Source organism: Callospermophilus lateralis, chromosome 18 (assembly GCF_048772815.1).
Source record: "Callospermophilus lateralis isolate mCalLat2 chromosome 18, mCalLat2.hap1, whole genome shotgun sequence".
In the NCBI taxonomy this organism is placed as follows: Eukaryota; Metazoa; Chordata; class Mammalia; order Rodentia; family Sciuridae; genus Callospermophilus; species Callospermophilus lateralis.
Genome location: NC_135322.1, coordinates 32,803,283 through 32,830,349, shown reverse-complemented (window position 1 = coordinate 32,830,349; position 27,067 = coordinate 32,803,283). Strand labels below are relative to the sequence as shown.

Genomic DNA, 27,067 nt, shown 5'->3' with positions numbered 1-27,067 from the left:
TCTGGGAAGGATTTTTACGGGGAAAGGATTCCGTAGAAAGGACTTCCATTGTGGGGCAAACCCAGGGAAACTGGGAATCCAGTTCTCAAACAGGAAATTGTCAGTTTTCCGGGTTAGAGAGGCAGAAATGGAATATGAAGCCGTAGGTGTGGAAGATGTTTCTCCTCGAGATACCCTCTGTTCTTCTTTCATTCTCCCCACCTTGGACAGAGACAAGGATTGAGAAAAAATGATTCTACTTATGAACAATAACTGTGTAAGTGTGATGCTAAATGCGAAGTGACCCCAAACCCCAGAATCAGGGAGCAAAAAAGAATGATGGGGACTGTGGCTAAATAAAGCCTGAATGCATTGCCCCCAAGGGTGATGGCCACTGACCATGACCACATGAATGTACAGAGCAACTGATTTTTCAGAAAAGCCAGAGGTCTTTTTTAAATATGATGTCTTCTAATTATTAAATGTTTTCCACACATTAAAAAATTTAAAAAAAAATCCATAGTCTGAATCAAATGGACCCATAAGTTGTATAGGCCATCCAATTATTAGTTTGAGTCTTCTCTAAACAGAGGCCTCCCCTGCTTCCACCTGTCCAGTGTGTTGACGTTAGGTAAGGAACCCCCAGCCTGCAAGCAGAGAGATGCACCAAGGATTTCTTACCACCTCCTGCCAGCCCGCAGATGCTCTGAGTGGGAAAAGTCAGGGCAAGTACAGAGTCGTGATGGCCACAGGGGCCCTGGCCTGCCTGGGCATGTGCCGGCTCCTGGAAGCTCTTCTCGGCTGTTCCCTCCTCCCCCCATGGCTGCCTGCTAGCAGATTTCTCACTCTAGGCAGCTTCTCACTCCTGGCAGAGGATGGCATGACAGACGGCGATGGAGACGTTAGCCAAAGCCGACTTCCTGATTTTAAAAAGTCTCATTTCCCTCCGGGGCTGCCAAATTTAGCAAAGTGTCATTCCAGCTGCAAAGCTTCCAAGCTGTCTTAGGTAATCATAACTCTGCATTCCCCGTGGAGTGTTCAAGGAAATTGCTCCCCGCACCAATTTCCTATGCCCTCTGATTACCCGAAACTGGCCAGGGAAGCTGGCCTTCTCTGTTGGACATCTTGGACTCAGAACCCCAAAGACAAGCTACCGACAGGTTGCTGTTGGGGCCTTTTGCCAGTGAAAATGGGAACCAAAAAGGCAGAAATTGTAGGTAAGGGCGCTGCACCAACAAACGAGGCCTACCCTCTCGGAAGGCAGGTCAGGACGAGGGGCTGGGAATTCAGCCTGGACAAGAGACGAATAGTGACTGAGTTGAGGAGTGGGCATTGTGAGTTGAAATGAAGGAAATGAAGGTCGTCTAGAATATCAGAGGGCACATAGAAAGGGCATAGATTTTGACTAAATGGCTGAGACCACAGCAGTGGTTGCCGGAAAATAGCACCTGGTTCTACAGAGGGAAAAAATTGATTCTCTTTAGAGCTATTTCCTTTAAAAGTACTTAACTTTTAATTTTGAAATGATTTCAAATGTACAGAAAAGTAGTAAGAACAACGCTAAGAAATTCTGACTACCTTTTAACTGAGATTTGCGAACGAGTATTTTGCCACAATTGTTTTACCAATCTCTTTCCATGCATTCTTATTATTTTTCTGACACATTTCAAAGTCAACTGTGGATATTTTGCTCTATTATCCCTAAATTCTTCAGTATGTATTTTCAAAGAACATCTGATCAAAATGATCCAAATATACAATGATTAAAGTCAGGAAATTTAACTATGAAATAACCTAATTGTATAGAATCCATATTCAGCTTTCTCTTGTTGTCCTAAGAACATTTTTGAATCTTATTTTTTTTCAGTCCAGTATCCCATCCAGAATTGCATATTGCTTTTAGCTGTTATGTCTCTTTAGTTTCCTGTAATCCAAAGCTTTTCCCTCACCTTCCCTTGTCTTTCGGGATACTAATGCTTCTAAATTGCCCAGGCCAGTTATTCTGTAGAGTGTGTCTTTGAGCTTGTCTGACATCTCCTCTAGATTCAGTTTATGCATTTCCTGCATGTGTGCTACATGAGGGCTGTCTTAAGAAGATTCAGAGGTCTGTTGCCAAAGCTTGTTGAAGCAGGATCAGGTTGGCCAGAAGGAAATCCTCTTATGGGTGGCTGAGTTTGCCATATCTGAGGTCTTCTTGAGTTCTTAAAATTCTTGGATTCTGTGATTCTTTACCCCCAAATAATTTCAGTTGGATTTCAGAACTTGCGGTGAATTCTTTCTTCTGCACCAGCTAATTAGTTCTGCTTTGCTCAGGTCATGGTGAGCAGGAGAGTGGTCCAGAAGCTAGTAGGAGGTCACGAGCAACTGTCAGGGACCACAGCTTGATCACTCACCTGTGGTGCAGCGGTATTAAGGATCAGAATATGGTTTCAAGACTGTGTACAAAGGCCATGTCCATGTCCTGGTCTCTTCTTGCCTTTATGGTCAGAACTGGATTGCATTTACTCAGGGACCAATGACCATTCCAAGGATGAGTGACCAATTTCTTTTCTGTTCTCAGACTGAGCATCCTTTAGAACTGACTAGCAGTTCTCCATTGTCTTCCTGCAACAAATTCAGAAAGGCCAGGGGCATAGTGCTTTGGGTAGAGAAAACTCTGAAGAACTTTCTGATACACAAATAGATGTTGCCATGGTTTAGATTATGAGATGCATACGCCCCCCCCCCTCCGCAAAAAAAAAAAAAAAGCTCATGTATTAATGAAGGAGGTGAAATGATTAGATTATGAGAGCTTTGTAGTGGATTAATCCAGTTTATGTGTTAATGATTTGAATGGATTACTGGGTAGTAGCTGTAGGCAGATGGCTGGAGGAAGTGGGTCACTGGGGTCATGCCTGGAGATTATATATTTTGTCCCTGGCTTCTCCCTCCCTCTCTCTGTTTCTTGGCTGTGATAAGCTGAGCAGCTTCCCTCCACCATGCCTGTCCACCATGATGTTCTGCCTCTCCATGGGCTCAGAGCAGTGGAGTTGGCTACCCACTGGCTGAATCTCTGAAAACATGAGTCCAAATAAACTTCTCCTCCCCTAAGTTGTTCTTGTCAGGTATTTTGGTCACAGTGATAGAAAATTAACTAACAGAATTTTTTTTTGGAAAAAGTTCTACAGGAGCATTTTAGCCTCGATCTAGTCCTATGTAGGAACAAACTGATCAGACTGCTGTCTGCATAAATGGGCAAATCTGAAGCCCTTTATTCCCAGCCTTGTTTTTTTTTTTATTTGTTCTTTTGAGACATACATGACAGTACAGTGTACTTTGACAATTATACATACATGGAATATAAATGCCCATTCTGTGGTTGTACATGATGTGGAGTTATGCTGGTCATGTATTCATATGTGAACATAGGAGAGTTATGTCCCATTTATTCTACTGTCTTTCCTGTTTCCCTCGCCCCTCCCTTCCCTTCATTCCCCTTTGTTTAGTCTCATGAATTTCTATTCTTCCCCCACCCGACACCCCTTATTATGTGTCAGTATCCACATATCAGAGAGAACATTCTGCTTTTTGTTTTCTGGGATTGGCTTATTTCACTTAGCACGATATTCTCCAGTTTCATCTATTTGCCAGCAAATGCCATAATTTCATTCTTCTTTATGCCAGCCTTGTTTCTCGACTCTCTTACCAAAGCTTGCTGCACATGGTAAGGTCCCCTTAGGAACCTCGCCATGCAGCTCCACAAACATACTCAGTCTCGACCAAAAGCCTTGGTCTGGGCTTTCTCTCAAACTCTTCTTTCCTTTTCTTTCTTCTGCAATAACCCAGACGCAGTCTCACCTCCCCCAGGACATTCTTTCTAATCCCATCCTCCTTCCAGATCATACTGACCTCTCTGTCCTCGGATCTTCTCTAGCACAGGTGTTCTGCATGACTCAGTGACACTGAGCACATGTAGCCTGGTTGCAGGGCTTATGATTAAATATTACATTACATTAAATATTACATCCCTGTGTAACTTCCAGGTCTCATTCCCTACCCCCCAAGGTAGCCATCATGTTGAATTTCTTTAAAATGAACTTTATTTTATTTTAAAAGATATTTTAAATATTAGTTGTTGATGGACCTTTATTTATTTATATGTAAAATTTATATGTATGTGGTGCTGAGAATCGAACCCAGGGCCTCCCACATGCTAGGCAAGTGCTCTACCACTGAGCCATAACCCCAGCCCCTGAACTTTACTTTTTAAGAAAGTTTTAAATGTATAGAAAAACTGTAAAAATAGTACAGAAAGTTCCCACATACCCCACATCCAGTTTTCCCTACATATAATATCCTGTCTTATCACAGTATGTGTATTCTAATTCACAAACAAATATTGCTACATTAGCTTTTCTCAGTTTTTATCTATTGTCTTTTTTCTGTTCCAAGATCTCATCCAAGATACCACTTTATTTGTTCTGTTTCCTTTAAGTTCCTCCTGGCTGTGTCATTTCCTTATTTTTGATGGCCTTGATAGTTTTGCTTTGGTTCTGGGGATTAAACCCAGGGCCTCATGAATGGGAAGGACATACTGTACCACTGAGCTACACCCCAGCCCCGACCTTGATTAATTGTAAGGAGCACTGGTCAGGAATGTCCCTCAACCGGTATTTGTCTCCTGTGTTTCTCAAGATTAGGCTGGGATTATAGGTTTGGGGGAGGAAGATTGCTCTCATCACATCATTTCAAGGGCTCATATTATTCACATGACTTACCACTCTTGATACTGACCCCGATATCACCTGGCTGAGGTAGTGATTGTCAGGTTATCTTCACTGTAAAGTTATTATTATTTTTTTCTATATTGCACTGAACTCTTGGAAGCATTGTATTCTAGTTAAGTTGTTTCTTGCAGGGTAATAGGTTGATAATTTCGATGCTGCTCTGCATGTATACTGAATTGGATAATTAAGTAAATGGATAGTGGATGGTGAGAACCAGGTTTTTCACTTTTAGATTTGGAGTTTGTAAATAAGCAAGGAGAGGATGCTAGAATTAGGACAATTATGGTAATGGATTAAAGTTGGAGAATCAGTATGCTTATCTTAAAATAGATACAGATAGTTACATATAGAAATATTTATAGCTATGTGCATTTGAACTAGCCAATATACACACATATATTCCTTGTTTCATCATCTGAGAGGGCCCAAAGCAAAAGTACTCCAATAACAAAGAACAAACCTAGTGCCCAGATCTTGGTTTCTAATATCATTCTCCAGGAAAAGGAGTCATGGGTACCTGGAGAAGTGGAATTGTATTGCAAATACAGTTATTGGTAAAAAAAAAAAATGTATTTATTGTTTTGAAAGTATGTGAACTTTGTGTAGTTATTTCAGAGTGCAATTTTTTTGCAATTCATTTATTTTTCTGTTCTCAATTTATTGTGTGTGACATTCACATAGGTTGATGTGTAGACCTAGCACATTGATATTTAGCATTGAATAGTAATATACTCTGTTCATATTATACAATTTGTTCATTCATTTTCCTATTTGCAGATGTCTGAGATGCTGTAAACAGAGTTACTTCAAATATTCTTGTAGAGGGGCTATAAAGATATTTTTTGTATGAGATTAAATCCTCTGTGGATTGTTTCCTTGTGTTTTTTTAGATTAACTTCCGTGTTGACACCAGTAAGTATGAGAGAAGAGAGGCTAGAGAATTGTGAGGAAAATGAAAAAGATCTTGCAAAGTTTGTGGCCACTCTGTGTATGACTGCTTGGAGAGGCAGAATTTCCCCTGCCATGTCCATATCCAGGGAGGATAAGGTAGCTTTGACAATCTTTAACTTGACCGGGTAATGCCATATTGCTTTACAAATTAGCTGTTCAATTTATAGCCCCACCATCAGGATTTAAGGGTTGGTATGTGAAGTTTTTATGCTTTTTAATACTGCCTATTTGAGGAATGACACATGGTTATTACTGTAGTTTGGTTTTAATCCACAATTCCCTGGCACTTAGAAATTGTACATATTTTCTTGTGTTTATTTGACTCATTTATCAATAGCCTATTTCTATATTTTTCTCACTTTTTTAATTGATTGTTTTTTTGCTATTAATATATTGAAAATGCTTTGATTTCTGCATGCTAATTCTTTATAATTAAATGCATCACATTCATACCAGCAAATCTTTTAAACATTGTGCCTTCTGATGAACAGACATCTTATAGTCTCAAATTTATGACTTATTTTTTGAATTTTCTTTAAGAAATCCTTCCTTATTTGAAGATTATAAATACATCTAATCACTTCATACTGTTAGTATGGAATTTCCTTTTCTAGCCTTTTATTTTCAACCACTCATCTAATCACTTCATACTGTTAGTATGGAATTTCCTTTTCTAGCCTTTTATTTTCAACCACTTTATGTTTAAAATACACCTCTTGTAGGTAGCACATCATTGGATCTTGCTTTTCCACCTTGTCTGACAATCTTTGTTTTTTTAACTGAAATATTTAGTCCTTTAAATTTAATGCAATAATTATAAGGTTGGGGTTTAAATCTATTGGCTTGCTATTTGTTTTCTATGTATTCCTTCTGTTTTTCTTCCTCTGTTCTTATTTGCCTATCTTTTTGGGGGTGGGGGTGGGTTACTATTCTATTAACTTGATTAAAACTTCTTATCTTTAACCCCCTTTTGTGGCATTTTTTCCCTAGGGCTAACACAATACTGTGGTTCACATTATATTGTGTGATATTGTGTATTAATTTCTCCTTGGGGGGGGGTTTTGTCCTAGACTACTGTCTTACTCATGACTAGTGATCCATTTGACAAATATGTATTGAACATCTAGTACTCGTAGGAACTGGGCCAGGTGAGAAATATAGCTGTGAAAGAGACTGACATGAAGCTCATAGTCTGTTTGGGTAAATAGAAAAGTAAGTGGGGAAGTTTTCCCAGAAAAAGATGTGTCTGAAATGAGCCCTGATGGCTGAGCAGGAGTTGGTCCAGAGAAGGGAGGACTAGGAGGTTGTTCCAATGGTGGCAGTGGTGAGTACAAAGACCCCAAGGAGGGAGGAGTTGGCACTTTGTTTGGGGAGTGTTGAGACTCCCAGCTGGGCTGGTGCTCAGTGTCAGTTGGTCTAAACCGAGAGTGGAGTACAGAGCAGGTACACGCAAGCAGTAGTGAGTTGGATTGGTAACTTCGAATTTTCTGATTGAATCGGCAATCTAGAAGCTGGGTCTGTGGTATGTATACAGGTATCACTAACTGAATGACTGGAGAAATTCTGAGCAGATCTACTGCATGTGCCTCCTCTTCCAGCTGACTACAAGGCTTCAGTTTCCTCTTTGGAGAGTTTGTGTTTTTGTGATAAAGACATTTTGATTTTCAAAATATTTTTTAATAAAAAAAACCACCATCATATTTTCCCAGAGAAGTACCACTTGTAATATAAGCAAGGGATTTCCCAAGGTTATTGCAGAAAGGAGGGAGTCTCAGTTTCCCTTGTTTCTAGACTGCCCAGATGAGATGGTGACATTCTTCTCCATATACACTGGAGGAAATCTTTCCCCTCTCTGGACCCCTGTTTCCTTTCCTGTATAATAAGGACTTTGGAAAAGTTTGCATCCGAGGATACTCCCAGCTCTGCCATGCTGTATGTTTAATACCTTGGTGGGAACTGGTATATTCATGAGGGTGTGAGTGACTCCTTTGTGTATATAATATTAAAGCTTCTGATTGCAAGTGACAGGAACCAACTTAACAGAGGTGAAGTTAAACAAAACAAAAAAAAGGGAGAATTTATTTTTAGGATATGGGGAGAGGAATGTCATGGAATCCTAAAGCAAGAGTAGCTTTTAAGCTCCCAAGCAACCCAACATAGGAAAAGAAGCGACTGAAGTGCTTAGGAGATTAGAGAATGAGGTGTTTGGTTTGTGGACTGGACATACCACATTGAAAAGTGTCCTCTCCAACTGGGTTGTTTGATTCCATTGGGGGCAGGGGCCACAGAAGTGGGAAAAATGTGGGTCTGCCCAGATGGGGCTGGTCCTGAGAGGTTGAAGTTCTCTTATCAGTAGGTATCCAGGTAAAGGGGATGTAGATACACAAGCTTCTGGAGGTAATCTGGGAGAATAAAGGGTGTGTGGGGTGTGAAAACTCTCACTTTGGATCATGCTAAGAGTGCAAACCCAGTTTCTTAGAAATTATTTTTGCCAGGCTGGGATTCAGCCTGGTTTCTACCAGAAAACTCACAATAGGATTTTATTTGGCTCCCACTCAACCCAACAGGGAAAAGAAGAGGAGCAAAATGCTCTTACTAAGAAGGAGGTATCAGGATGGAGTTAAGGGATGTGGTGGGGCTTTGGGTCCTATTCCTGCATAAATGTGGATGGCGAGTTGGTAAAACCAGGTCTGTGGGGTCAATGCAGGGGAACAGGTCCGGGTTGGGTAGGAGCTGTTTGACTATTCCAGACGTCTTCATTTCTCAGTGAGCCTTCCCCATCTCTCTGCCATAGAGTAAAAGTGTCCCTAGGCTTTTGGCCTAGGGGTCCAGAGAGCCCTCATGATGGTTGGGGAAGGACCCTATCTTATCTCTGATCTGGATCGGCGAGGCCAGCGGAGGTCCTTTTCAGAGAGATATGACCCCAGCCTGAAGACTATGATCCCGGTGCGTCCCTATGCAAGGTAAGTCCGGAGGAGGATTGAAGTGGTGTCAGGACAGGATCTGACCCAGGGATAGCTGTGAGCCCATGAGCAGAGTGGGCACTGCCCTCCTCCCCCACAATGTGCTGCTCTGCACGTTTGCCCTTTGTTCATCCACCCATCTGCCCATGTGCCCTCTTCCTGATCACCCAATTCCTGTTTCCTCCTGTCCTTTGATGAAGGGGAATCAAGAGCAAACATTAAAAGAGAGCTTTTCATGTGCCAGGACCTGCACAAGTGCTTTGCAAACATCTCATTCACTCTTCATGACCACCCTGGAGGTACTGGTATTGTCTTTATCTGATAGGAGAGGAAACCGAGGCACAGAAAGGTTAAATAACTTGCCTGGAGACAGCCTTTACTTTTTAAACAAACTTCCTCCAACACTTAGTGGCTTAAGACAATTGCCACGTATTTAGCTTATAATTTTATGGGCGGCCCATAAAATAAAGCAACTTGGGCTGAATTAGTTGGGGGTAGTTCACCTGGTCTTAGGCATCCGTTGCCCAACAAGGTGACTGTGTCCTGGGCTTGCCTGGATGTTGGGTAGGGCCAACAGGGCTAATTGGCCACTCCACCCTCCAAGAAGCAGGGATAAAGATTTAGGGAGAGTGAGACAGGGAAGGAATAAAAGGCAACATGGGATGGGCCACTGCTGTAGGGAAGGGGGACTCGACTCCTGAGAAGGGTCCAAGCTCCTACTCAAAGGATGTGAGGTGGGAGCATTGACCCATGGTCTAACACACTCTTAGTTCAGGTTTGACCCTGGGGGGAATGAACTCCCTGCAATGATGGGCTGCACACTGGTGCACCTGAGAAAGCTCTGAAATAATGGTGAATAGACACAGTGTGCATTTGAGAGGGGACACTGCCAGCCTGAGCTTGCTTGGAACCCTCTTCATCTGGGATACAGCTAACATTCAGTAATTGGTGGCTAATGCTCTGTGTCTTTGACTTTTATTCTGTCTTACTCGATTAATTCCTCAAGGGCAAAAACATTGGCTTTTCTTCTTTCCTAGGCACATTTCCTTTTCCTTCTTTCCTCTCTTTTCTTCTTCCTCTTCCTTCTTTTCTTCTTCCCTTCCCCTTCCTCTTATCTCTTCATCTTCCTCCTCTTTCTCTTCAGTTTCCTCCTCCTCCTCCTCTTCCTCCTGCTCCTCTCCATTTCTTCTTCCTGCCCCTTTGCCTTCCCTATCTCTCTCCTCTATCTGTTAGGTAATACTTAGGTAGCACTTTGTATGTGTCGGTGCCCTCAGTCCTCATAATAAACCCAGAGTTTCCCTTCAGCTCTTAGCTTCTTGGGACGCCTTGCCCTCTGTGGCATGCCCTGCTCTGGACTTTACCAGTCCTCTGGAAAGCAAAAGACGGGTACTTGACCCCTCTGATGGTCAACTAAAGGGTCTCTCATTTCCTCATTTGTCAAACGTGGCAAGTGCCCTTCTTCCCATGAGATGATCATGAGGCTCAAGCTTTGGCAAAATGTTCAACAACCATTTCACTGAAAACAAAAATCATTGGTTTATAGCACTTATCAATTATGGTTGTGTAAATACTCTACGATGGTCGATTTTGAGCACTCTGTATGATGCTATTGAATACGAAGTTGGGAAGAGATACCTGGTACCATACCATACCATGGTATTCCCATATAAAGATGATAAATAGATGCAAATAACTTCAAGAAAATGGGTAATCGTAACATAATTAGGAAGTGATGAGATCTGAGTGTGGAGCACCTTTGTCTTTTGGATAATTTATTTAAATTTATGTAACTTAATTTTGAATATTGGCTGCGTTTAGCAATTGACTTGCAAAATTCCTGAAAATTTAATAATGTCTCTCATGAGCTTGTATAAACTGGCCCCAGGGTGAATGAATGCAAGTCCCAGGTTCTAAGTGTGGCTGTGGTTATTACTGTGGTTACTAAGCCAAACCAGGAGGCCAGGGCAATGACCCCAACACCCAGAAACACTGAGTATTGCATTTGTCTGTAGGTTGGCATCCAACCCGGTAGACGATGCAGGGCTGCTCTCCTTTGCCACATTCTCCTGGCTTACACCAATGATGGTTAGAGGGTACAGGCACACGCTGACTGTGGACACCCTGCCCCCGCTGTCGCCATATGACTCATCTGACACCAACGCCAGAAGGTACCTGAATTTGCTTCCGTCACCTGGGGAGAGGCGCCCACCCTAGGAGGGGGTCCTGGGGTCCCCTCTGGGTGCCTCCATTTCCTCTGTATGGAATTGATGCACACAGAGGCTGGTGATCCTGCTCAGTGGCTGCTCTCTGAGACTTGGGCTGACTGCCTGCCCTTCTTGCCTCAGGGGAGGTGAGGGTTGGGCAGAGTTGGTTGGAGAGCCCAGTCAGAGGCTCAGGATCTTTCAGCTCCTTTGTAGAACAAAGATGGCTGGAAACTGGCTTTGCTGGATGTTGGTGGCCCTGCCAGGCTGCTGCATAGAGCTCTTGGCATTGTGTTGTGTTTCATTTTAGAAACCATACTGGACTTGTGTATCACAAAAGGCACCTAGGCTGAACCCAACGTGACCACCAGTATTTGCCATTTTGACTTGTAAAAATGGAAATGTCATTGGTCCAAGCCAATTCATGTTCATTATAAAAATGCTAAAGCAACAAAATTTAAGCAGCGCAAGTATCCCTAGCATATTCTTGCTTCCCATCGCAGAGGTTAAACACTGTTAAAATGTTGATGTGGTCCTTTCCAGGATCTTCCTACTCTGATGAAACAGGCCCTGTGCCATCATCCGCGACAGGGCAATGCCTCTTCTTTTTCCTCCCCACCCACAGGTTGTGCTTTTTACATTTAAGGAAAAAAGTGAAACATACTCTGTAGTTGTTCATCACTTTGCTCTTTTCAGTTGGAAATGCACGAAGACTTGTGCACACAGAGACTCCACTTTTATTCTTTCCACCAGCTGCATTGAACACTATAGTTCTGATGACCAAGAATGTCTTCAACAAGGAAGAAGTTCTCAAAGGCCCCTGTGATTTTTATCTCCTGGAAGTTGCCCTGTCTTTGGTCACATGGGGGGTAAAGTGCAGGGCTTAGCTTGGGGTAAACACTTAAAGGGCTGGGCATGTTAGTTGCAGCCTTGCCATTGCTTCTAGAATGGTGCTTCCCCTCATCTCTGCCCTGAAGCCATCTCAGCCAGTGGTAATTTCTAGATAGAATCTACTGTCTGGAGAAAGTGGCCAGGCAGCACTGAGAGAAAAGGGCTGAACCGGCGTTTGTGGAGTACTGGATTTTCCTTCTAGCTCTCTGGCCTGACTCTCTGGTTTTTCTTGTGTCCTTCCATCTACCCCACATCATCTTAGATCCTCTTCTCTGCTATCTTCTGTTTCAAAAGCTTAGACACCAAGCACATGCGGGCTACTCAATGATGTATCCATCTCTAGTCCTGGCCTCTCTTCCAGATTCTGAATCTGCATACCTAGCATGACACTGGACAGTGGCATTTGGGTGACTCACAAGCACCTATATCTAAATCTGCATTCTGTATGTGTGTGTGCACATGCTGGAGATTGAACCCAGGGCCTTGCACGTGCTAGGCAAGTGCTTAAAGCTGCATTAGTGATCTCAGTCCCAACCTGGTAACCTTCTCCCCTTCTTCTTTTCCCTGACTCCTTAAACTTCCTTCACACGGTTGGTCAATTCAAGAAACTGGGGTCCAGCCTTGGTTTCCCTTCTCACTCCGCCCATCATGGGTGAGTCCTGCTGTCGCTCCCTTCCACCTTTCCTTGCATCCACTACTGAACTGTGCACCTCCCACCTGGATGCCAACAGTCTCCTACTGTGGGATCCTTACCTTTCCCTTGCTCCCCCAATAATCCATAGCTTTCACAGCAGCTGAGTGATCTTTTAGATAAGTAAAATGGTGACTTAAAAACCCGGGATGGCTTCTCTTGCACTTGAGATTGGAATACAATCTAATCTCCTCATGGAGGCTGTGAGGTCTCAGGAGATGTGGCCTAGCTGTGCCTCTCAGCCTCTTGATTCACATGCCACACTCCCATCACGCTGGTCTTCCAGATCTTTAAAGTGGATAGTCTTCTTTGCCCTGGAGAAGAGCTGGCCAGGAGGCAGTACAAGCAAAGGCAGCCGAGTGTGTCCAAGTGCCAGCTGTTCAGCCCTGTCTAGGCATTGCCCTCTGCCCCTCCTGTAGGCCACCTGCCCAGGCAAAGAAGAAGGTGAATCCATGCTGCTTGTCTGAAGGCGAAGCACCGCTCCCAGGAACAAGGGCTGTGTGGTACCCCCTGTCAGGGTGTGCCCACCAGAGCAGTTTTAGATGGCAATGTCAATCTCTTTTCTGATCTTTCATGGCAGGTTTCGAATCCTTTGGGATAAAGAGGTAGAAAGGGTGGGTCCCGAGAAGGCCTCCCTGGGCCAAGTGGCCTGGAAGTTCCAGAGGACACGTGTCTTGATGGACATCTTGGCCAACATCCTGTGCATCATCATGTCAGCCATCGGGCCGGTGAGTGGGGGCAGCCCTTCTTCTGCCTTGTCTCCTAGGTCCCCAGCTGGGCAGAGCATGTCATTAGTTACTTTCTCTCCGAACTGGTGGGTTTAGTACATTGTCATTATCTTTGTGCTCCTCAGGGGCGAATTTTCATAAAGTTAATCCTTGTGGAGCGCAGCAGCCACTGAAATTAATTAAAAAGTTTGCCTCATAAAGTCTGCTTGCTGACATTAGCTGAGGCCTCGTATACCAACCTCCACCCCCAGTGGCCCTCTCCTCTCTCCACCGCGCTGTTTTACAGACGGTTCTCATTCACCAAATCCTCCAGCACACCGAGAGCTCCTCCGGGAAAGTCTGGGTTGGCATCAGCCTGTGCATGGCCCTTTTTGCCACCGAGGTCACCAAGGTCCTCTTTTGGGCCCTTGCCTGGGCCATAAATTACCGCACGGCGATCCGGTTGAAGGTGGCCCTCTCCACCCTGGTTTTCGAAAACCTGGTGTCCTTCAAGACATTGACACACTTCTCTGTTGGTGAGGTAAGCTTGTCCAGAAGGAGTCTACTTTTGGAAAACTAATTCTTGAGTTTTTAAAATGCGTGAGAGGTCTGGACGGAGCACTAGCCTTTCTTTTGATTATCCATATCCTGTCCATCGTGTTGCATCTCAGAGGTGGTGGGGACTCAAGACGTGGGAAAAGCTCAGAGAAAGGAGAACTGGGTGACTTCCTAGTGACAGCTGGGACAGGCCTCCGGGGTGACTTCATTCTTATCCCTTTGATTTTCGATGAAGAGCACAACCCTACGAATTCAATACAATTGATTGATGGGTGGATCCAATAATTCCAATTGTGTAGCATTTGGGATGCCAAAGCCATAATGAAAACCATGCCTATTGTACTTCAGAGTTGACATTTTCTTAAGCCCTTAATCCTCAGCAATAAAATCCTTGCTGCTTATTCAAGAAAATTCTCCTAATCAAGGGAACCCCAGGCGGTGCGAGTTAAAGAGAAAGGGCTTGCTTGGCTCTTACAGTTGCTCTTTTCAGTGTGTTCAAAGAGTCCCACATCAATTATAATCAGATTCTGAAAGTAACAGAAACCCCCAAATAACAGTGGATTAACCAAGATGAATTTATTTCACCATTTAAAAGGAGTCTGGAAGAGGGCAATCCAGGGCTGGCAGGAGGATTTCAGGATCCTTCTCTTTGTTCGTCACTCTCTTAGCATGTAGTTCCCACAGTGGTGCAGGATAGACTCTAGAGATCCCAGCCATCCCAACCATGTTTCAGATAGTTGGTAGGAAGAGGGAAAGAAAAACAAACATGGGTGTGCCTTCCAAGTTGGGTTGGTTCCTCTTTAGAACCCATCCCAACATCCCATGACACACTTTGACTGGTATCTCACCATGCCCTTCCCACGGTCACCCCTTCCACCGAGGAGGTTGGGAAATGTAGTCTTTTAGCTGGGCGCCATACTGCCTGAACTCTGCTGCCTAAGATGGGCAAACAGATACAGAGTAGGCAGCAAGCAGTCTCTCCAGCATGCTCCTAGATAATTCTATTACTCTTTATTTATTTATTTATTTATTTTTTGGTGGTGGTGATGGAGTTCCCGGGGATTGAACTCAGGGGCATTTGACCACTGAGCCACATCCCCAGCCCTGTTTTGTATTTTATTTAGAGACAGGGTCTCACTGAGTTGCTTAGCACCTCACCATTGCTGAGGCTGGCTTTGAACTCGAGATCCTCCTGTCTCAGCCTCCCCAGCTGGGATTACAAGCGTGCACCACCGCTCCCGGCAGTTTCTATTACTCTTTAAGTCATTCCTCTTTGGGATTCTCAGTCCTAAAAGACTGGCTTCTCCAAAGTCATACCAGAATGAGACCCCAAAACTCATCAGGTGCCCTGCCCCATTTGCCATTCAGAAAACCCTCAGTTGAGGAGACGTTTGAGTTACCCTTCCCCAAGCCTGAACCCATGTGCTTTCTTTCCAGGTTCTCAATATACTATCAAGTGATAGCTATTCTTTGTTTGAAGCTGCCTTGTTTTGTCCCCTGCCAGCCACCATCCCTATCCTAATGGCCGTTTGTGCAGTGTACGCCTATTTCATTCTGGGACCCACAGCTCTCATCGGGATATTCGTGTATATCATATTCATCCCTATCCAGGTAATGACAGACCTCTGCGATGGGAACCGCTGGCTGTACATTTGCATTTGCGCTCATGGAATTGGATAGAAGGCTTGATTTCTTTTGCTGGCACAGTGTAGTTTTTGAAGAACTTGAATTTGAATACTTTGGGGGGAAAAGGAGCATGCTCCTTCAGTTTGCCAAAGTTCCCAGCACTCCCCGCTGGCATCCTGGCAATTCATTATGTATCACCTGCCTGATCCCCAGCCGTTTTCCCCCAGGCCAGGTCGTCTGCCAAATCTCAAGGGAAGGACTCAGCTGAGAAGCTCAGCCAACTTCTCAGAACTTTTCCTGGCACTTGTGCTCCGGTCCCTAAATTTTTAGGCCAACTGCAACTCAGCAATTCTCCCCCGAACACAGTGTTTATACCTTGCTTTCAGATGTTTATGGCTAGGCTCAATTCAGCTTTCCGAAGATCAGCAATTTCAGTGACAGACAAGCGCGTTCAGACAATGAATGAGTTTCTGACCTGCATCAAGCTGATTAAAATGTACGCCTGGGAGAGATCTTTTACGAACACCATTCGAGGTAGGGTGAGAAACTGCTGAGAGAACCAACTTACCCTGTAGAATGTGTTCTTCTAGGGAGTTCCTAAGGTTCCCAGGGCCAGGCGTTGCAGAAGTGAGTTGAGGGAACCCCCTGAGATGCTCTGCAGGTTCAAGGATTTTCCCAAGGATTATGGAGGTTTTTATAATCTTTATAAGAGAGCCAGGCATCTGTTGTGATGAATCCAAGGGTGAGCAACATATGGTTTTGATTTTACTGGGGCACGGGATCCTGGCATGACCAGTACCTTTGACAAAAATAATCCACTAATATTGTAAGCAATTGAGGAGCTGCCTCAAGCTATTTCTTTGACTTATAAGAAATCTACAAACACACACACACACACACACACACACACACACACACACACAAATCTCACCTGCATCAGCTTTGTGTTTGAATGGCCCACTGACTCAACATTTCTTGGGCAGATATGAGGATGCATTTTTAGTTTTTTTTTTTAAAGATGATATTAAAAACTATTTCAATCAAATATAAATGCAAATCTTAATTGCAGGGACATTTCCATAACTGCTGACATGGACTCAGGTGATTGGCCAATTAATGGTCTGAATCACTGTTACAATCGACTCTCTGGATCTACGATGACACTTTTGCATCAGTGTGTAATTGTGGCTGAAGCTGTGGGTCTGCACATCAGGGAAGGGCTTTAGAAAAACCTGCTTCTGAGCTTGCTGAAGAAAGTACCTCTGACGGGGCACATCAGCCTTCCTACGGGACTCTCTTTGAGGGCTCAGACACACTTCCTCACATTCTGAACTCACCTCAACACAATCTCATTTGGTTTCATTAAGTTTCGTTCCATTTTCAGCTCAATTCAATTTAACTCAGTTTAATTTTAAAAAAAATCAAATTCCTACCATGTGTAAGATCATGGGAGTTACACAAATGATCAGGCAAAGGGTTCCTGATTCTGAGATTAAAGGAGGTTGAGATGACTAAGCTCAAAAACAGTCCCAAATTTGTTGGCTCGATCTCCAGAATATACCCGGAATCCATCTGCTTCTCTCCACCCTCTGCCACTCCAGTTCAAGCCAGTCTCCTCTCCTGGGCTGTGGCGAGGAGGTTTAGTTGTGCCCCCTCCTGATTTTCACCTTCCCCCCTCAAAACATTATGCACCAGTGTGACCTTTCAAAAATGCCAATTAGGTCCTGCAGGAAACTCTTTAGTGGTTTCTTAACACACTTTGATTTTTTTCAAATTTAGATGTTTTGAATTAAGTCCAAATTCCTTATAGGTAATTGGGTCCTACCTGATCTGTCCCTGGTGAACACTCTGACCTCACCACATTTTAGTGCAGATTTTGAACCTTCTGTTTCTAAAGCAAAGTGTCTCACATCCCTCATACCTCAGGATCTTTGCACGTGCTATTTTTTCTGCCTGGAACCCTTCTTTTATATGTTCACAGTGACTCTAATTTGATTTTAGGTCTCTTCTCATGTGACTGACTCAGAGAGGCCTTCTGGACCAGAGCCCTAAACATGTCTGTGCTCTACCAATGCTTCTTCATCACTCTACCTTGGTCATTTCTTTGAGGTCATTCAACACAATTTATAATTATCTTATTTAATTGTTTCTTTCTTTCTTTATTGTTGATATTCCCCCACCGGAAGAGGGCCAAGACCTTATTTATTCCTCTATTCCCTAGCACCAAATGCAATGCCTGTCATATAGTAAACATTGAATTAAAATTCATTCAATGAGTCAGCAACTGAATTGGTTATTCTATAAGATAAAAAGGGGACGTGCCCCAGGGAGATCTGAGAGAAGTTGCATGGAGCTCTAGGGGGAAGCACACCAGGTGGGGAGGTCAGGAGGTCAGGAAAGGCTTCCTGGCAGAGGTGAACTTCCGGTAGGCCTTAAGGACAGGAAGGATGTGGACACACAGAGATCTGGGGCTTCCCCAGGTAGGAGCAACAGCCTGGGGGGTGAAGATGCAGGTGCATGCTTGGGGAAAGTGGATGTTCTGGGGTGAAGGGCACATGGGTAGCAAAGCTCTGGATCCCTGTAGAAATGGGTTCTGATTCTTCCTCGATCACTTAAAAGGCAAACTGGTTAACTTGCTAAGGTCGTGTCCTCTCCTGTCAAAAGGGCCTCATAATAGCCTCTCATCAGGGTGGTGAGAAGAACCTAAAGAGATGGGGCTGTGAAGCATTGAGTGGCGCACCTGGCTCGCGGAGAGGACTCAGAACAGCCGCTGCCGTTGCACAATCGATGTGAAAGGGCTTTTGCAGATGAGGCTGAAATTGGAGCTGAGAACTGTAAACACCAGGGGAAGATGGTTTGGATTTAATTTGTGAGCACTGCAGCGTTCTGGGTACCTTGCAGACTTATGAAAGGGAAAAATACTCTTATGAGTGTTGGTGGCTGGTAGGGGACATCAGGGTCTGGTAGTCTCTGGGTCAGCAATTATTTATAAACTTTTTTTTTCAATGAGTTCCCAACATATAAAAGTAGGAAAATAGCTCATAAAGGTCCTTATCTCAAACTTCAGAAGAGCTGAAGGAAACGCTGGGCTCCCAGGCGCTCACTGTGGTCTGGGCTCTTCATTCGGTCACATTCCCTCTGGTCTCACCCCCTCCTCACTCCTGTCACTTACAGTCCTTGCCTTGCCCCCATAGGCATCTGAGCCCGCGACTCTTGACACATGGAGTAACAGGACAGGAAGGGACCTTGGAAACCATCCAGTTATGACAACGACTCCTGGCTTCACATCCCTGCTGGGTTTGGTCCGGGGGCTTCTGTACCACTGGAATCACTGACCCTCATTTGGCGGAGGACCAGGCGGCACGGAGACGTGTCTTCTTGTTGGTGCTTGACATTCAATACGAGGCCACCTCAGACTTCTCTCTGTTTCACAGATATCAGAAAGAGGGAAAGAAAATTACTAGAAAAAGCTGGATACGTCCAGAGTGGAAACTCAGCCCTGGCCCCCATTGTGTCCACCATAGCCATCGTATTGACATTCTCATGCCACATCCTCCTGAGGCGCAACCTCACGGCCCCCGTGGTAAGAACATCTCTAGACCTGGCCTCTTTTGTACCCTGCCCCTGCCAAGCCCCTTCCCACCTTTGTTGGACCCTGGCCTCAGAGCCCCCAGTCACAATAGGCTACTAGGCCCGAATCCAGTCCAAAGTGACCAGGATTCCAGGAGATCCTAACCGTGATCCTAACCCTCTGTTCATGGCAGGGCAGGGGAACTAGTTAACAGTGGGATTTAATTTTACATCTGGAGAAAAGATAGAAACCAAAACAGCACCTGGATGTTTTATTCATATACTGTTTACTACAAGAGGGAGAATTTGAGAACATTCTCTAGGTCAAAGGACTTGGAGGTCTTGGGAGAGGCAGTGCTGGGTTCTGAGCCCATCCCGCTTAGGAGCCAGGTGTGCCCACTACTTCCTAGCTATGAATTAGGGCAAATCTTTGAACTTATCTTGCCTTGGTTTTTATTATCTTTTAAGAGGAGGATAATCGTCCCTATCAGTGCAGTTGTGAGGACTGAATGAGTCATTTTATACAAAGCACGCAGAATCACCCCTGGCCCTTAAGTGCCGTATCAGTGTTTGCTGTTCTTATTAGCCTGATTCTCACCCGGGGCCAGGCAAAAGTGGGTTGCAAGACTCAGGGGGGGAGTCAGGATGAATATGAGATGAGCTTGCTTTTTACCATGGACCTGAGCCTTCAAAGGTAAAGAAACATGCAGCCAGAGAGAAAATAGCCCTTGCCTTAAATAAAGAAAAAAGCAACAAAGATATTAAAGGAAATGCCTTCAGGACAAGTAGTTGGAGGAAAGTAAACAAGGGTTAGGGAGAGAGACAGAGAGAGGGAGAGAGGCAGAGAAAGAGAGAGAGAGAGAGAGAGAGAGAGAGAGAGAGAGAGAAAGAGATGCTTTTATTTTCTCAAGTTCTTCGGCAGGTAATAGCTCATACCTGGTTTCCTTTCTGGAATAGTCAAGGGATTTGAGCCCAAAGCTAAAATCAATGGCAGTGATGTATTGAAAGCTGATGAGAACACTGCCCAATTATTGTGCCTGCTTTCTATGATCCCAATTTGTTTTTCCTCCAATAAAGCAATAGCACATCAAGAAAGTCAATTTGAAACCAAATTAAGTGCATATAGCTAATATTTTCTACTGTGATGGTTTAAAAAAAATTAGATCCAAACCAAATTCTCTGAATGCAAAACTCTTATTTCTTTGGATTCAGAATCGCCTGCAGCTGCTTCTTTTGCTAGGACCATGTCAGTAGCAGGTCAGCTCAGACGTTTTTGGTCATGTCAGGCAGCCCAGGTGCTCTGTCAACGAAGGCCTGGATTCCAGAGCAAAGGTGGTGTTTGGGGACCTGAGAGAGAATTGCTTTAGGGGTGTATTTAGGAGGAGATGTGATAGGAGCATCCTTCATCATCCTCTTAGCAAACTAAGTAGAATTAGTTGAAGCCCGGGGCCCTGTCCATGGGACCCATTCAAAAGCAGGCAGCATCACTTAGGATTTGGTGAAGGAAGTTGTGATATTAATTTTTAAAATGGGTGGCTGGAGAGAGGCTGCTAATTAGATGAGAAGAATGAAGTCTCAGAGATGAGATCATGCACCCCTGGGGTACCCATAGAAGGGAGGTAACTTGTTTTCATTTGCCCGTATTAATTACCTACTAGGTAAGATTCAGAGAGCAAGAACCCAAGGAAGACAGGAGGTGACTTTTGGGGGGAAGTGCAGTAGAACAAAAGCTCTCAAATCTGGCATTGGTGTGTGTGTGTGTGTGTTGGGGGCGGGGGAGGCAGGGCACAGAGGCCAGGCACTGGGAGCAGGAGAGCGAAGGTCAAGTCAGCAGGGTAAGCAGGTCCTTCTAGGGAGCTTCCACTTCCATCCCTGGGGTTGTGTGTGTGGTGTGGAGAAGGGAACCTTTAGTCCCAAAGGATCAGATGCCCCTGAAGAATAAAGAGCAGAGAATGACCTAGGAAAATCTGCACAGGATTTGATGGAATGGTCTAGACTTAAATAAGAATGTAGTGTGGATGGAGATTTCCAGAAGTATTCAGTTAAAAGGCCTCCCTTCTGGTTCAACAGAGACCAGGGGGTATATTTCCTACCAATATGGTGGAAATTCAGAAGCAACATAGATGAGGATTCCACCATCCCTAATTTTCTAAACCCATGGTTTCTGAGCCATGAAATGAAAAAAACAAAATGTTCCTCTGTGAATTCCAACTGTGCTACCATTTTTTATCTCAGTAAGTTGAACCCCCATGGATAGAATAGTTTAGAGTCCACACAGCTTCCCCTCCTAAACCCTTGTGTCTCTCTTTTGTTCTTCAGGCATTTAGTGTGATTGCCATGTTTAATGTAATGAAGTTTTCAATTGCAATCTTGCCTTTCTCGGTCAAAGCAATGGCCGAAGCCAATGTCTCTCTAAGGAGAATGAAGGTATAACTAACACTGGGTGAGTAGGGAAGAGAGATTTCATTTCTGGGTGGGAAAATTCTCAGATATGGGGATGCTGCACCAATCCGCTGGAGAGCTGGGTCCCCTGTTGGGTCGACATTGAGAGAAGGATATCCATTTAGAGTTAGAGCGATAAATAAGCATGGAGGAGGGATCCGTGTGAGTTTTATAGGTGTTCTGCCCTTGTGGGAAAAATAAAATAGAATCTCTGTCCATGGAGATGATGTTCCTGACCTTTACTCTTGATCCAAACAATAAATTTAAAATTGTTCTAGCAGTGGGTATGGGTTTGCTCTGTTGCTCTGAATCTTCCCCCTGTTTGCCTAGTTTGAGCTGTGATGGGTGTGATGATGGAAGTGATAAAGAATAAAGTGACCTCCATTTAGTCACATTTTATTCACTCATCAAAGATTCACTATGTGTCTTCTATATACAAAGCATGTGGGAAATTCAAATATGTGAGAGTCTTTAGCTCTCATTCTGATCTAGGACCGGGTACACTAGTAATTTATGTACATGGTAAGGATATTAAGTGACATGCAAAAAGTATAGACAAAAGTGGTTTTGAAGTCCAGGTGAAGAATGGAGAAAAAGGGCATTCTAGTCAAGAAAATAGCACTTCAGATTATTTATGAATTAATCATATGGTCCTACTCACCCAAACCAGATATCTGGAAATCATCATAAGCATCTTGGGTTCCCATACCTCTCTTCGCACTTACTCTCCGCATTCAAGAATTTAGAGCCCTGTTGAGTCACCTCCTGATCACTATATGCCCCCCATTTTGAGAGGCGCCATGGTAAGATTAGATTGAAAGGTTCGCTTTTATCGCTTCCTGAAGGCAACGCGAGAATCACCACCACCATGTGTATATTACAGCTCTCAGAGAGCTGTTAAAGTATTGGTTCCATGATGGATTCTTACATGCTTGAAATTCTAGAACACTTGTCCCCTCCAGGACTGACCTCAAGCCGTCCATCAATGGCTCCTTGGTTTTGTCTCTGTTGTTTCCCATCCCCTTCCTACTTTGAGCCCTGTGACTCAAGTACTCCTGAACTTCTTGTTGACGCCTTCCCCCCACCCTAACATCAAACCGTGTTCTGCAGGCATCCTTATCTTTCCCATGTTTGGTCCTTCACACACAAGTTCTCACCCTCCCTCCCGTTCCTTGCCTGTATAGCACCTGTACAGACTCAGGTTGGTCGTCAACTATGTGGACCTCCAGATGGGGAGTCAAGTGTCCCTTCTCTGGAAATTACAGTGCTTTGTCCTTGTCACATTTCACTGAAATGATCTATGCATGTTCCCATCTCCTCCCAAACAAGGACAAGAACCGGCCTCATTTTACATTTGCATTTCTGCTGTTTATCCCCTAGCCGGGCACATGGCAGGCACTTGGCAAACACTTTGTTGAGCTAAGTGGAGTGGGGATGCAGAAAGAGGACACAATAGAGACTTAAGCACATGACCTTGGTTTTTACATACATTAATGTCAAACAGAGAAGTTCCATAACCAAAGACAGGCAAAGGCGGATTATCTAACAGATGAGTGTAAAATGTAGCTGGAATCAGCATTCTCCAGTGTAGGTGACCCACATGGGCCTCATGGGTAAAGAGGCATCTGTCCCAGAGAGTATGTAATAGTGGACTATTCTTCTCCTGGGGAAATAACTTCAGAATGTCTTTCCTGGATTTCCTGGGTAGAATCACCAAGATTGTGATGTGGGGTCATTAGAAGAAATGTTGGGGAGATTCTTGCAAAGGGATGACATCTGCCCATCTAATTTTGTCTCTTTACTCTTAGAAAATTCTCATAGATAAAAGTCCCCCATCTTACATCACCCAACCGGAAGACCCAGATATTGTCTTGCTTTTAGCAAATGCCACCTTGACATGGGAACAAGAAACCAGCAAGAAGAATAACTCAAAGAAAGCGCAGGACCAGAAAAGGCACTTTGTCAAGAAACAGAGGCAGGAGGTATACGCTGAGCCCAGTCCATCGGCCCAGGGAGTCGCTGGCTCAGAGGAACAGAGTGATGGTCCCAAATCAATTCTGCATAACATAAGCTTTGTGGTGAGAAAGGTGGGTGTGTTAGCTTTGCATTTTATAATGAAACACCTGTGACAATTGACTTCTCAGTTGCTTTGGGCTCATAGTTCTGGAGGTTTCCATCCAAGATTGGCAGCCCCTTGGCTTTGGGCCTTTGGTGAGGGAAGCTCATCCTGGCTGGAAGAGTGTGGAAGAGCAAATCACTTGCATCATGAGTAAGAAGACAAGAGAAAGAGAGATCAGGTCCCACATCCCTTTTGAGGGCATGCCTCTAATGACCTAAGACCCCTCCATAAGACCTCTTCTCCTGAAAGTCAACACCACCTCCCAATAACATCACCAAGCCTTTAACACAAGGACCTTTGGGGCACTTTTGATAACCAAACTGTAGTGAGTCTAAAAGTATGGCCTCCTTCCTCTTGTATGGCATAGCTATGGCCTTCTAAAAATCAGTTTGAGCTGAAAGCAGTTGCAGGATGTCTCTCACCAGGTTCTTTGTTGCCTCCCCCACCCCCAACCCCAATTTAAAAACTAGGTGGGTAAACATTGGAGACATTCTCCTCAAACTTAACTTCTGGAAGATGACTCCATATTAGTACTGGTTTTCAATGCCTCCTTTGGAGCCAAATGCAATTTTGAATGGACAATCCATTTCAGGTAGTTAGCCCCAAACTGACTAGCTTTTTTATTAGATTTTTTTTCTTAACATTGGAGTATTAAGATAAATAATAATATGGACAGGAGCACTTCCTACTTACCAGGTACGTAATTAACTCATTTAGCCACTCCAATAGCCCTATGAGGTAGGCACTATAACACCCCCACTTTATCATCGAGGAAACTCAGGTGTCTAGGAAGTTAAACAACTTGCCCAAGGTCAAATGGCAGAGGAGGGCTTGATACACACAGTGCCAAACTCCAGAGTTTATACTCTGAACCACCATGAAATATTGCTCTTGTAAAAAGTAAAATGAGATCCACAAGCAACCCAGAACAAAGCCAGCGAAGTCAGTCAGACACTGTGGGACTGAGATCAGGGTTTTTAGATGAAGCTATGAATTTAGGGAATTCTTGGCTTGCTCTTGCATTTCCTGCATGTATTTTCTTGTGCTGGGAACCTGGCATTAGTGCTCCCAAGGTGGAGGTGTTGATTTTGCTACAGAGGGCTCAGCATTAATCTTTTGCCTAGTATTTTAATCTCCCATCTTGTTGACTCTCTCTCTTTCACTATGCAAATACCATAGAAGGAGAGGTTCTTATTTATTATGCAATGTTAAGCTGAATATCAGCATGAAAATAGTACCTCTTGAGGCTGACAAGACTGTCTGCCACATATTTATTGAAAATGATATCTGATATTTGTGGACTGAGTGCAGTTGAGCTCGGGTCTCGGTTAAGTGCTGTTGAATGCAGCCACTCTGCCTTCTCCTCACTCTCTCGTGGCCTCTCTGGTGCAGCCCCTGACTGCTCCAACCCTGCTTTCCCAGTTGCTTCAGAAAGGCCCTAGCAATCTGCCCCCATATAAAGAAACTGCCATTCAACTCTATCGTTGCTTTACTCCAAATGCTCTTTCAGTATGTTGGTAATGTCTGGATCTGTACATCAAAAGCATGGTCAATATTTTGTAAAATAAGCAGAAGCTATAGTTGGGGGCCATACAGTGATCATGTGGGTTCAGAATATGCTTCTGGAGACTTATGGACCTTGGTTCCAGTACCAACCACTTGACTTTGAGTATATTGCCTAAGCTCCTGAAATCTCAGTCTTTTTATCTGATCCACGGATTTTATAATAGTACCTATTTCACAAGGTGGTTGTAAGAATAGACAGACTCATAAAAAAAAATACTAAGCCCAAATTGTCAGCTGATGTCAGCACCTGCTGTTGCCTTATTTCCTTTAACAACAATCATGTCCAGCTGAAGTGCTGCTCTTAAATGTCCTAAATTTAGGCCATCTGTGCTTTCCCAATTCCATTAGAGTCTATCCTCCAGGATGAGGTCAGGGTGTGTTGTTCAGAATTATGTCCTTAGCCCTGAGCCCAGGGCCTGGCTCAGATGTTCCCAATAATGTTTGCTAAGTGAACACATAAAATAATCAGAAGCCTGGAGGATGCAGGCCTCATGGATTTTCTGCTGAACATAAGGATAGCTCTAGAGGGCTCTTATCTGGCCCTTCAAAACGGACAGGACTGAGGGAGAGCCAAGTACCCAGGGAGGCTGGATCCATACCTGTGATCTCTTTGTCCCAGAGTTTCCATGATATCAAGTTCCTTGAAGTCCTTTTAGTGGAATTCAAAAGGATAGCCTTCCTATACCTGCAGCTCTAATGAAACTGTGAGCTCTCCAAGGGCGGGGACCACATCTGTCCTGATCACTGTCTTTATCTCCAACTCCTAGTTTGGTGTCTGGAATTCAGTAAAGAGTTGTCAAAGGAATTATGATGACAGGTGGAAACCCTCAGGTGTTGAGTGTGGCAGGCAGGTGATGGGCCTTCTGGTCCAGCACGAGGTGGGAAAGCAGCCATATCTGGCCCCATGTTGGGCATCTTTGCTCTAGGAATTGCAGGGAACAGGGCTAAATGCAAATGTTCTAGAATGTTCCATGGGAAATAGTACAGTCTCTGCTTGAATGCACCAACAGGCATGTTCCTACCTCAGAGTCTCTATCTATAGTAAGTAGTTCCCTGCAGAGGTCAGTGTGGCCTCCTCCCTTACTTCCTTTAGGTCTTATTCAAACATCAATGTACCAGATGCTATCCGTGGTCCATATGTCTTGGGTCTTTAGTTGTGCTCTGACCAGATCTACAGCTGTAGCTCTCCACCCTACCCACTGAGCTCTAAGACCTTAAGAGCCCAGGGAGCAGCCCACAGATAATGACAGTTGGGGTGTTCATGTAAAACCGTACTCAGTTTCTAGGAGTTTCCCTGCAGCATGGGCGCTTCATTGGCTTCCTGTGAGAGCTGACTGAATATACCTTTTGGGGCCACCTTCCCTTTTCTATATCGCTTCCCCTCTTCTGTTGATTTCCTGTACCTCCCAAATTTGTTGCTTTCACTCAAATCCTCGATTAAGTGGCTGATTCTGGGAGAACTCAAGACATCCTCCTTTCCGGGAAGGCCTTCCCGGCACACCTGTGTCCACCACACGCCCTGTCTCTTCCCTGCTTTTCACTTTTCCCTTCTATGCTTCCTGTCCGTCTTCTCCAACTAAAACAAGCTCTGTGGGGACAGACACAGAACCGATCTGTTGAGCTCCTTGTTGTTTGTGTTGCTGCTGGTGCTCAGAACAACGCCCGGCACGAGTGCTAAATAACAATTTGATGGTTGAATTCATAAATCTGCCACTGTAGAGTCATCCATGAGTCCAACATGTTGAAATAGGACAACTGTTCAGTATTTTAAAATTGAGTTGTTATGGTGGAGGGATTCATTTAAAAATGACTTGAAAAGCACCCAGCTCGCCATACTTCAAAGGCTACTCCCGAACCCCTGGGCTGTATAGACATTTAGCTTACATTAGATTTGCGTTCCTGGAACTTGGGCACAGGACAGTGCTCACGTCCAGGGCCTGTGTCTCTCAGACCCGCACAAGGCTGTTTTACATCAGTGCCCGTACATGATTTCTAGAGCCCTCTGGGTGCTCTGCTATGCTGCACAAGGGAGAACAC

The 27,067-nt window shown here is 44.3% G+C and overlaps 1 protein-coding gene across 3 annotated transcripts in view; it reads left to right on the top strand.

Moving 5' to 3' along the window:
* Window positions 1-8,540: 8,540 nt before the first annotated feature.
* Abcc12 (ATP binding cassette subfamily C member 12) overlaps window positions 8,541-27,067 on the top strand; it is a 59,517-nt gene continuing 40,990 nt past the window's right edge. For 2 of the 3 annotated variants that reach the window (XM_076838295.2, XM_076838296.2), the window contains exons 1-9: window positions 8,541-8,659; window positions 10,672-10,827; window positions 13,023-13,170; window positions 13,457-13,690; window positions 15,145-15,318; window positions 15,720-15,867; window positions 18,768-18,916; window positions 21,223-21,330; window positions 23,154-23,432. In XM_076838295.2, coding sequence (XP_076694410.2) covers window positions 8,541-8,659; window positions 10,672-10,827; window positions 13,023-13,170; window positions 13,457-13,690; window positions 15,145-15,318; window positions 15,720-15,867; window positions 18,768-18,916; window positions 21,223-21,330; window positions 23,154-23,432 — 1,515 coding nt within the window. The remainder of the gene's footprint in view (window positions 8,660-10,671; window positions 10,828-13,022; window positions 13,171-13,456; window positions 13,691-15,144; window positions 15,319-15,719; window positions 15,868-18,767; window positions 18,917-21,222; window positions 21,331-23,153; window positions 23,433-27,067) is intronic. The other variant, XM_076838297.2, reaches the window with a different exon arrangement.